Raw genomic sequence first — 12,473 nt, forward strand, 5'->3', positions numbered from 1 at the left:
TTTATGCAGTTTTGACTCCGCCTGAGTGCTACGGTGGTCAAGTGAGCGTTTGCCTCCGGTCTGGGAATTTTGTTGTATCATGGCTCTCGAAAACCTGGTGAAGGTTGATTTTCGCGCTGGTTTTGGCAAAGCATCGCTAGACCAGCAAGACCTTCTCGCTTTTGGCGATGCCTTTGGGTCCAACTTAACATGCCACACGCAACTGGCCCTGCCTCCGTTCTCAAACGTAAGTAAGCCTCGCCTGCTCTTGTGTTGACGCTAATGTCCGTACGATGCGCAGCCCCAGGAAGGGATGGCAGCGCTAATGAAGGATGATTCTGGCAAGCAGATCAAGATTAACTACGACAAGGGTACGACTACCCTGTCCTTCAAGTACAAGGGCGGAGTTATCGTGGCTGCAGACTCCCGAGCTACCGGTGGTGAATACATCGGTAAGCACTACTCGTCACATTGCTTAGGAAATTGCACCTTTATGCTTTTTTCTGTTTTTCAAATTATATTCAGTAATGAAGTGGAGACGGTAATCCGCGGCTGTGCAGAAAACTGGCTTGCTATGGGTTGCGAATGAGGATGACGCAGCTTCATTTGGTCGCTTCATCGAAGTGCCATGACTTTGCGGAAACTTTGACATGCTGCAGTATCAGCGTTTTGAACGATCGTGGTATTGAATAGTTAGAACGTTTCTTGGCGTGTATGGAACTGCATCTGTTTGTCGCGATTAAAAAAAAAAAAGTACGAGATGGGAAGTTGGTAAACGCCTATGCAATTCATACCCTAGTGCATTATGTGGCTCCTATGAAAGCGTAGCATGGCACTCGTACATTTCAGGACTACACAACCTGACGATTAAATTCTGTTTCTTTTTTACATATCGGTGGCAGAAAAAGGCGAAAATGCAGTAAAGGGGTATTATATATATAAAGCTCGGAAAAAAATAGCTTTATGTGGTTACCCCTTAATCTATGGTACAGCGCAAGTGACAACAGGAGAGGGACTGCGCATAGTTTGTGTGTGATCCCTTCTCTGTAGTGAGAGGTGTATGTTTGGTTTCGCTCCAGAATGGGGGGCCTTGCATTGGCTGCCCAAAGTAAACTTTGTGCTGTGATGGAAGTGTTGTGCCAATTGCACCAAAATGCTGCATCATTAAGACCTGCTGCGCGAAATTGTGAATTGCCACGATTGCATCACGTCTGTGCCGAAGCAACCCTAATGAAGCAGGAACTAGTGCATGTAAACAAAGCCCATGACAGTTCCCCGTCTTGGTGACCATGTCATATCAAAGCCTTAGTGGCCGGGACACTTGCTATTTTTTTCTGAGCATTATTAGATGAAGCGAAGCCACCTGTGTAGTTTCAACTTTAGCAGAGGCACGAAGACATGCAGCACTTCTTTGCATCTATGTGCTGGTGGTGCACACAGATGCAAGCAATTTAGTTCACACTTTGAAGCAAAATTAAATACGGAAAATTTCGTACGCCATTGCAGCCATTTACTTTACCGTGCTTGTCATGGGCGTTGAGGACTGTTGTTTTGGGCTGTGTGGTACTCGTGTGTTTTGTCTTCGTCGCTCTGGAAGAGTTTGAATGCAGCATCTTGTGACCTACATCTTGATTTCTGTTTTACGTATGTATTCTGCCAGTCACTTGAATTTAAATGCGGGTTTTTCGCAGTCCGCAAGTTGCGAACCGGGAACAGCAATAAAAGCAGTAGAAAAAGAGAAAAAGGACATTGTTGAGCACAGTTTATAATCGTCTGGACAATGCGTTTTTTTACTGCCTGTGTTTGTAGTTACATTCGCTGCCTGGTTGGGAAAAATGGCACCTCTCCTGTCAAAATAAATGATGCCTGAGTGTTGTCACTTCTATACTGTGTGGGTGCAATTACTACAGTTGCTTGGCACTTGCCAGAGAGGTTTGTGTTATGTAAATCAAAGGCTTCAACTTCTGTGCACTTTACATATTTGTCCATCAAGTAAGGTACATGAAAGGGGGCATCTGTGGGCCTTTATGTTGACCGTTATGATCCTGATGTGTGCCATGCACACTTAACCCAAGTGGTCATGGTGGCCCATGGGTGCCCTTATGCTGCTGCATGTGCCGTGCACAGGCATGTCACAGCTATACTCGGTGACAACTTAAGAACGGCACCGGAAGTTGCCGCTGTGCCTTATCACCGTAGCCGGATGTTTCTCCGCGTGGTGCAAGTAGGGCGTTAGTGGGAATATTTTGAACATGGCGTGAGCCGTTCCCGTGATTTTTTGGACTTAATATGCTTATAAACGACTCCAGTGACGACAAACAAACTGCGTGAGACAAGGCAGACGATATCACGCATTCATAGCAAACCCCTTTCAAAACGCGCGCGCCCGTTGACATCCGGGTCCGGCGCTTTGGCGGAGTGATACACTACATGAGGTGGTGCCGTTCTTGAGTTGTAACCGAGTATAGTGTGCTGGCTGAAAGAAAGAGCTGGCGTCATTCAGTGGGGTGCCGAACTTTTTCGCTATACCACGCTTGCTTGTACCGAAATTGCAGGGACCAGAGAGTTATGTACAAACGGCCTCAGGCTCTGCTTTTCTTTGTCACTGTGCAGTACAAACTCCACAAAGCTACCTTTTTTAGGGAGTGGCTTAGCATAGCATTTATCGCATTTTGTGCTTGAACCCACTCTTCCAGTAAAATATAGGATGCTGATATTTCCAACTTTTTAGCTTGCTCATGGTTTTGTGGCGATTTCTCCGCAGGCTCACAAACGGTCAAGAAAATCATTGTGATCAACAAATACTTGCTGGGAACTATGGCTGGTGGGGCTGCGGACTGCGTCTACTGGCAGCGGGTTCTTGCTGAGCGATGCCGGTAAGGCAGGCCTCACTTGCTGCCATCTGTAGTCAACAGGGAAGGATGGGGAATTGCACGTCACTTGGTGTGTAAAGTTTCATTTTGCAGTCACTGGATGTATTCAAGTGGGAGTTATTCTCCGCATAAACCTGCAATATCTTGGAGACGATTGGAATCTCTTCTTATTACTATGATTTGTTTAGAAACAAAAAGCTTGGTGCTGTACAAAATAGAATTTGCCCTAAAGAATTGTCCATTAGTTTATGTGTGCTAGCTATCCCCTGTTTTCTCAAATTCGTGGTATGCTTGGCTCCTGCAATTTTTATTATTAGTTTAGGCTTATCTGCACAAATTGAAAACATGTCTAAAGTGGTGCTACAGAGGGTGCTTCCCCAATAGTTTGTGAGCATCTGCAACTCTTGAGCAAGCAATGAATTGTAGGGATGGAGAGCTACACAAAAGGGAGTAAACAAATACCCCATAGCTGTAACTGGAGTGTTTGTTTTGACTTTGGAATTTCAAATTTCACACTTTCCATCTCATGCACTTGAGGTGGGCCATGAAAGTGTAGCTCACAACTTGCCCTGTCTTACCTCACTACATTATCATTCAGCAGGAATTAATGCATCCACCCCTGAGGAATCTGCAAATTAAGACTTTCTTCACCCTAATTCATGATTGGAGGAAGGAGCATGATTGGAGGAAGGAGCAAAAATTACCTGTCAGTATGCTTACTGCATGCCAAAAGGCAAGTGGTGCAGTCCAACAGGATCCAGAGAGGAGGCTGCGACCTATTAGACCTAATAAAACTTTATGTTGTGCATCATATAAGGTGATGGCCTGAAATGTTCTGCAGGAAATCTAACTGCACATTGCAGTACCCTGCTGTGCAACATGTGCTTTCTGAGCACTTCTGCTGTGGAAGCTGTGCAATGCCAAAATTGCTCTCTGTGTTCTTTTTTTTTTCCCCTCCCCTTTCGTCAGTATATACGAGCTGAGGAACCGAGAAAGGATCTCTGTAGCAGCTGCTTCCAAGCTGTTGGCCAACATTCTGTACAACTACAAGGGCATGGGGCTCTCCCTGGTAAGTCTACCATAGCTGTAAATTCCGGCATGCAGTAGCCCGCCCTTGTAAAATTTACCCTGCTGTGCTGTATGGTTGGCAGTGCCAGTAGCTGTTCATGCAAGTCGGCCACAGCTACCCTTGCCGAAACCGTGTGTGCATCTCCCCTCTTTTTAGTTGTCCTCTTCTTATAGCTGGATGAAAGCTCAGCCACCATTTAGCACGCTTGAGCTAGTTCCAAGTCGAAGTGGACAAGGGATTTTGGGCTCAGCCCGGTGTGCAGCGTGTTTATGCAAAAATGAGAAAAAATGCTTACACTCCGTTTCTTACATAGCATACAACGAAGTGGAAGCTATGAAAGTAGTCCGCAGCAAAAAATTAGATAACTGCCTCGCGTCATGGCTCAGATGTGCGTCTTAAGGAGCAGCACGTGTCTGAAGGACCAAGGCTCGAAACACAGCCTGGGATCTTTTCCTTTTTCTTTCTTTTTTTTTTTAGAAATAATTTTATAAAAACGATAATGAAGGTAAACAAATAAAAAAAAAACAGCCCTTCCACTCTGACAGAAGGATGATCTGCGAAGCTGGAAGCAGTTCACGAGTGCACGAAACAAAACACGTTTGTAATTCGCGATTGAGCATACTTCCTGGCCAGTTACCTAATTGAGACTTGTTCTAGCAAAAGAACAAGGGGCTGTTTGTTTCCCTCCTGCGTCGTAGGCATCTTATTGTCTGTAACACACCAACCGAATCCTCTCAACCACTGAGAACGCCGGACAGGTCACAGTGGGCAATTTGACGTGTAGGTTTAAACCTCACGTCAGCATAACAGACATGTCATCAGTGAGGGCATGAAACCTATAGCTGCCCCCACACGCATAAACCTGTCACCAGTTATGTGCATGTGCTTAGCCATGAAAGACACCAGCAAAAATGTCTCTCTCGAAGCCTTTCAAGCTTAACAAGAAATATTGGCTCGTGTCGGCGTTCCATGTGGGCAAGTTGCTGTTCATCCGGTAGGGATTTGGAGCTACTCGACGAGCTGGAACTTGCGGTGGCAACGGTGGTGGCAGCGGCTTTCTGTTGTCTTCGCTCCTATTTGCGCGTCTGTTTGGGCCAACACTCCTTTAATTCACGCTCTTCTTCCTCTGAGCGAACGACATGCGTCCGTCTTATAGCAGGTTAAAACTTCGAACTCTGGCTTTATTCTAGTAGACAAACATGTGGCTGTCCATTTCTCTTCTGCTTCGTGGGCATCCTACTGTCTGTGTACACACCAACCCAAACACAAACTGCTCGACCACGGTGGACAGCTGGCAGGCCGCGTTGAGCCGTGAGACTTCCACGTTTAAATCTCCCACCAGCACAACAGGCATGTCATCGGTGCTGGCATGGCGCCTATAGTTCATACCACAAGCTGCATGCAGCACTGTGGAGGCTACATTGTTGTCGATACAGCGCCCACTGAGGGCGCCTAATTCACCATGAAGGGAGTTTTGAAAGGACCTTTCAGTCTCCCCTCTCGGCAGGTGGAACCGCAAGGCCCCGGCGCCCATTCTCACTTTCCTTCGCGGTGAGTTAGGCGCCCTCAGTGGCCACTCTACTGACAACAATGAAGCCTCCACAGTGCTGCATGCAGCTTGTGGTATGAACTGTAACTGTGCGTGCAAGCCCCCCTCCTTCCACCTCGGACCCATGCACTAGGCATGTGCGAATAGTGATTTTTCACTTCAAAGCGAATACAAATCAAATAGTTACCTCATTCAAATAATTTCAAAGCAAAGCGAATATTTTTGAATCAGTGCGAATACCTGGGTCACCAAGTACAGGAGAGAAAAATTTATCGAATGAACTACATTATTTTGTTACAATAATGTTTGCTTTTATTGACCATATTTTTCCTATAAAAGTGGGACAATCGGAAATATGCATGACGTTTTTCATTTTCAAATTTATTGAGTTGAAAGTTGAAAAGAAAGTCAGGAAACCACTTAAGTGCACATGCAGCCTGTATTCTTAGCGCATGTTGCTGTGCACAAACACCAGCTGTTCTACATGCTCGGGGAGAAGGTGCTCTCTTCTTGCTGTGACAACATTCCCTGTGGTGCATAATAGCTTCTCACTGGACACTTAGGTCCTGGAGTCCTTATTCGCAGAGTTAAGGCACAGTTGCAAAGTATGCGCAAAGCATTGTATGCTTAACCGTCCCGTTCTCAATGCAGCGCTCAGGAAATTTCTGGTGTTGTCAGTTCAAAGAAAACTGGTGCGCCTTGCAGTCCCCATTCCTCATTCAAATCAAGGATGACATTCTGTAGGTTTCAGGGATATGGCCCTCTGGCATGTGCCAGCATGCGAGGTGGTAATTGTGAAGACGGAACTCTTCATCAAGCAGGTGACAATGTATCAGGGTGGTGCTTTAGGTGATTGACGGGGGTGGTGGTAGTGTCAGTAGTCGTTTTGAGGCTCATCTTGCAGCGGCATGTCACGTCACTCGCTCCGTGCTCAAAGAACTCTCACATGGCCCTCCGGAATACCCGTTGGACCGACTCGTCTAAGGTTGTGCTAGTCCAGCCGTGCGCTCATTTGAACAAACAACGCTACCAAGGGGTTGTTTCTCCCAAAGTTGAGCATTTTCTGCGACAGGCACATGCGCCAAGCACGTTTGCACACGCGGAACAAAACATAAAGGGCTCTGACAGCGTATTCATGGTTTCCTGACCGAATATCCACTGCCACTAAGCTATCAGCTTTTTTTATATTTGTCCTGAGAGATTGTGTATTGTCCTGATTACATTACCGAATTTACTCAATTACACAAGTTTATTTATTTATTTATTTATTCAAATACCTACATCGCCTTTACAGGCATTAGTGTAGGGGGGAGGGGGAATAAGAAAAAAGGGACACAAAGTACAAATACAATTGTCGCATAAACAAACAAACAGGTTGCGTTTCCTTAAATAATGAGTATACATCAAAGCGGTGAAGCGGTTCTTTTTCTTCGAAATTTTTGTCGTTGCAAGCTGTTAAAAAACGCGACTAATTTGAACGTGAACCTAGCTTCGGTGGCTTTGCTACAAATGTTGGCAACATAAACACATGCATCCAAATTTGAATCCATCATGAGTAAAAACAATTAGAACTATTCAAACCTAGCTTTCTTTGTTACATATTTTAGGGCCGTGGTAGGGAGGCATGGTCATAGGTTTTCTTAAAATATACAGTATATTAGGAAACTTAATGGGCATGGTTAGGGCATTTAGGGTACGTTTTGTTGTTCGGGCATTCCACCGGTGCTCCAGAACTGTATGTATCTCTGATGTGAGCTTGTGCTAGAGATCACTACTTCATTGGCCTGCAGTGGTGACATTGGCTCGGCATTTGCTTTTGTTCTTTTCGGCTACGCATCGTGCGCAGTACTAAGCCCACTTCAAACGGAGCCACTTTGAGAAGACCTCGGAATTTTTAGTGGCTTGAAATCAACGAATTAATAATCCGCGTGTGCCTGAGCCAGCGAGTGACGACTTCAGGGTGCGCGTGTTGCCAGTCTTCAGCGGCCTTTGCCACGGCCTTCACCATGAAATAGACAGAAGGTGGCGGAGGTTATTTCACAAATACAGGTGTCCTTCTCTCTGCCATAGGGTATCGCATCAAATGCGTGATTTTGTCTTTCATGTGTTTACATGAACTTCAAAATACTTCGAAAATATTAAGTTTTGGAATGTCTGCACAACCCTACCATGTATGCATAAACCGGCAACCGGTGATGGACATGTGCTTAAGCGTGAAATGCTCTGCCAGCGCTAATGGTTGTTATCAGCTGATGGTGCAATTAGTGAAAGAGACATTGGGGGGTGGTGAGAAGCAACGCTGGAGCGGCACCGGGTAAAACGGCTTCACCGGAATGAAAACTGGGGGAATTACATCTACTGCTTCACAATAAAATGAACGCCGACAATTATGCTGTCTACATAGATAAAAGGAAAGCCAGTAGTGGTGAAATCGTTCGCGTTGTCTGCTCAAAAGGTTCACACACTAGTCTCGCGGCATACCACATGGACACAAGGCGCCATCTCAGAGTTCCTCTTGTAGCAAATACTGAAAGCAAAATATCAAATATTGCGGCAGTAAACAAGCGTAAGCTTTGTTTAGATAACACCAGCGAAATCTTAATTATAATGAGTGAGTTCACAGCATTTGCAAAGTTATTGTTTTGCGCCCTACTTTTCTCGTCGTAGAAAGCACCCAATTAGGCACACCAGCCTTGACAGTATTGCACGCTATGTATGAAACAGAGTATAGGTAGCTCGCAGCAACATTTAGCTGCCTGAAATAAGGAGCTGTGCCTAATCAGTTTTAGACCAGGTAGTTCAAAGTTTTCAGAAGCTCAACTTTTTTTTTTAATCTAAACAGCACTAGCTATCATCACGTACTCTTGTACAAAATATAGTAATATCAGAAAAACTCCCAGGTCTGCTGATGTTTGTTGTAAAATTCTGCTCTATCCATAAGTTTAGTGCGCACATTTAGGGAAGCGATAAAAGTGGGGAACTATAAAGTGGGGCCAGAGAGTGAATGTGAGTACACCGCTGTGTTGCACTCTCTTTCTCTCTCCCCCACCCTTTGCAATCAGCTACCGATTTAGACTGAAATTAACATAGAAAACTGCAGGGCGATACTTGTAGTATCCAGTATTATTTTGTAGAGACATCAAATGGAACTATTTGATTCTAATACTCAAATTCTTTGATTTATGGCAAATATACCCAATACAAATACTCCGAAGGGTAGTAAACTTCGATTTGCCTCATTCACGACTGTAGTGATTCAACAACGTGTTTGAAATTTTTTTGCTTGCAAGCTTACTCGTATTGCATTTAATTTTATGCTGAACATGCTAATAGTTTATGTAATGCATATTGCTTGAAAAATGCATCTATTTGGATGAATTTTGCCATTGGTAATATTTTCGAGTTGCCATTCTTAGAGCGCATGCTTATACATTTCATCCTTTGAAAGCTAAGTGTTTGTCTTTTCTAGGGTGTCATGATCTGTGGCTGGGACAAGCGAGTAAGTGGCAAGAACTTTTTCCCCTCCCCCCCTTTTTTTGCAGACATGAGTGGGAAAATATTGTGTGGCACTTTCATTCACGATTTCAGTGTCATATTTTCCAGCAACAGGGCAAACCGATTACTTTCTCTCGAGTATATAGAGGTAGTTTTATTATGTTTGAGACACTTTCACTACAATCATGGCATATTTGTATAGTGTGCATGGTGGCGTTATGCTCATTGAATTTTTTATACTCTAATATGTTTTTTTTTTCCATGAAGGGCAGCTGTGTTTTAATAATGGCATTTTGTGAACAGTAGGCCTGTGTGACTTGATTTTTTCTTCCAGAAGGGGAATACAAGGTGAAAAATTAGTTGTAAAAAATTTTTCCAAATCCAAATCAAATACTCCGCAATTGCCAACACGAAAACTAAAGCTTACAGTTTCTGAAGTAAATGTGAGTAGGTCGTAAAAAAAAAAAAAAAACTTAAGATCTTCGTAAGCACTTTATGGCGTCAGACATTCTCAGCAGCCAGCAAAAATGAGGAGAAATATACCTTATTAGATTAGCTGATGGATTGAAGGCAGTCTCTTGTCTTTTGGTTACAATAATTGAGTATTAGACGAAATATATTGCGTTATTTATTACAATTACTATTATTGTCTATGACTATTTATTACTATTCTGGGACAAGTACATGAGGCACACAGAATTGGACTTGGCATCTAAAATCTTGCAGGCACTCCTTCAAAGCATACCTACTATCATGGTGGTACAACTACACCTTTGGAACCCTCTCCGGGCACCGGATTTAACACAGACACTGCATGTTTTAAATTTTGTTAGCATGTGTGCCGTAAATGTTGGTTCACGCAAGCAGGCTGTGCTAAAATTTGGCAGAAAATTGTCCACATAAAAATGTGCATGACACGCTAATCACAAAGAGTGCGCGAAAGTGCAGTGTTGAATTTAGTGAGAAAAATGTGGCATAGAATCGGTGCAATGGTCGACACAGTGTTTACGCCTTGGTTCTGTATGAACACCTATCTCCAGAAAGCACTAAGCTCTAGGAAGGCCTCTGAAGAAATGCCATATTTGTTCTGGAAAGGCACTGTATTGGACTGACTGGTCAGTGTGCTGGTGCACTGCATAAAACAGTATGCTTTTGACCAGAAAAGCAGTGCTGTTGTCAAGAGCTGCTTGCTTGAGAATTTTAGCAACATCTTCAGAAGTTGCCACTGCAAAAGGGTCTTCTGGTACAAGTGTGTCCAGTTTATTTTGGTGGTGCTGGCTGACCAAGATCCCTGCATCGTCCTGCCTGCACTGTCGTCACCTTCTTTCCTCACTCATAGATCATTTTTTCCTATTTAAGGTTTCACTAAAGATCTTGAAGTATTTATATTTTTAGACTTTAAAATGCCTAAAAAATACGCAAGTTTTTTAAATGCTGCTATTTGATTTGATCCCAAACCAAATTATTCGCTTGAGTGAAAGATTCAATACAGTTAAACCTGGATATAACGAAGTTGACAAAAATTCGCATTTTTCCGTTACATCCAGGTTTTCGTTACATGCAGGCTTCGAGTTAACGCTCGCGGGAATGATGCAGAAACGAAACCAATATGCTAGGCTAAGCTGAACTCACCCTTGTTCAGGGATATATGTCACACTGAAAAACTGTGATTTGCGCTTGTTGCTACTACACAGCCCCCAAATTCACAAACATAACTAAGCACGTATCACTTCTGCTTTTTGATACTTTTCGGTGCCTTATTGCATTTCAAGAAACAAACTTATGCTGAAAGGGTGCCTTTTCGTGAACTTCATGCTTTTTTCTGCTGTCAAAAGCGTTAAAGGGATGCTAGCTGGGACAGTGTACCGGTCGGTGACGTTCTTCTTTCTCACCGGCGGAGACGGCATTCCAAATTGCGAGCTTGACTTGAAAAGGCAAATCTTTTTGTATTCAGGCAGCAGAAATCATCCACGAACCCATACCACAGATATCAGGGGACACAAACGACTACACGCCGACAGGCAGGCCTCAACACCTAACCGACACCGCACTCACTAGTGGAAACGCATGAGAGAGTGCGGTGCGGGCGAAATTCGCTAAATTAGTGCGTTTCGCCAGCCAGTTTTTCAGAAAAAGGGCAAGAAACCTTGACTCATCAGCGTATCGAATTCGTTGCATCCAGGTTAACCATCGCAACTCCTTCGTTACATATAGGTCGCAAACACATGGGCTTCATGAAGGTGGAAATTGGGAATTGAAAAACATCATTAAATCCAGGAATTCATTACATAGAGGTTCGTTACATCCAGGTTTTATATTACACACCCCTAGCAAGAAGCACAAGCTGGTCTAAGAATAAGTTAGGTGTTTGAACATGGCCCCCCCTGATGCCGTGAAGCAGGAAAGAGATGTTGGAACGTGCACTTCTTTGCTCGCAGGGCCCTGGCCTGTACTATGTGGACAACGAGGGCAACCGGCTCTCAGGTAGCCTCTTTTCATGTGGCTCTGGCTCGACGTATGCCTACGGAGTCCTTGACAACGGCTACAACTATGACATGTCCGACGAAGACGCCTTCGAGCTGGCCCGCAAGGCTATCTACCATGCCACGTTCAGGGACTCTGCCAGTGGAGGCATCGTGCGCGGTAAGGGCCGTTTGTCTCGTTGAGCTCGCATGCAACACTGAAAAAAACAGATTTGTGAGGTGCATGCTGAAATAACTATGGACGATCTAAATCAATGCATCTGCTAAGGCATTTCCCATAGTATTTCTAAACACTGGTGTTGTTGGAAAGGGTGCTAAATCATTTCCATTTTATGTTGCTGCAATATGTGCCTAACCAATGTGTTTAGCGCAAACGAAAAGTTTTCTTAGACCCGAAAAATCGCTCAATTTTCCCGCAGTAATGAAAGAGTTAAGGCTTCCTTTAGGTCAGCTCCTCAGGTAGTTGAAAGTGTATTGTAAAATTTGTTTATTTATAAAGGAAATTGTTCTTTTTTGTTCAAAATGAGTTGCAGTGCATCTGTTCTGTATTATGCCACTTCAATAATGAGAATTTTTCGCTAAAATGGTCAAAATCTGTAAAAGTTGGGGGACTCTGGACTCGCGTGCCAAGACACCTGCATATCTAAGTTTGTATATCTGTCGCAGTAAATTCTAATTGCCAGTCTAAGGACCATGTCAGTTCAATTCCAAGGGATAAAAGACTTGTCAAGGCTACCATGGCTGTTTTTTAAAGCCAGCACAGTGAAGCGCAGTTTTTGTCACTGAATTCGGCTTGCTTTTATCTTTGTGATGGCAAAGTGCAGGATCCCGTGAGTGGCCCCATTCTGATTGTGTTGCCACGTAACTTGTTTCCTTAGTGTACCGTGTGAAGGAAACTGGCTGGGAGTGCATCAGTGAAGAGGACTGCAAGGACCTCTTCTACAAGTACCAGGCCGAGAAAATGCACTGATTGTATCTTTTTACTGACTTGTATTGAACCAGTAAACAGACATTGAGGCTTGTCA

General features: G+C 44.0%; 1 protein-coding gene across 1 annotated transcript; it reads left to right on the plus strand.

The window, feature by feature from the left end:
• The first annotated feature begins 9 nt into the window (after positions 1 to 9).
• LOC144155575 (proteasome subunit beta type-5-like) lies at positions 10 to 12,473 on the plus strand. The gene is made up of 7 exons (XM_077687110.1): positions 10 to 226; positions 281 to 431; positions 2,744 to 2,855; positions 3,822 to 3,921; positions 8,940 to 8,969; positions 11,404 to 11,608; positions 12,327 to 12,473. The coding sequence occupies exons 1-7, from the start codon at positions 80 to 82 to the stop codon at positions 12,416 to 12,418; spliced, it is 837 nt and encodes a 278-aa protein (XP_077543236.1). The 5' UTR covers positions 10 to 79; the 3' UTR covers positions 12,419 to 12,473.

This window comes from Haemaphysalis longicornis, unplaced genomic scaffold (genome assembly GCF_048455015.1).
Source record: "Haemaphysalis longicornis isolate Haplotype H1 unplaced genomic scaffold, Haemaphysalis longicornis Haplotype H1 scaffold_1, whole genome shotgun sequence".
Lineage (NCBI taxonomy): Eukaryota > Metazoa > Arthropoda > Arachnida > Ixodida > Ixodidae > Haemaphysalis > Haemaphysalis longicornis.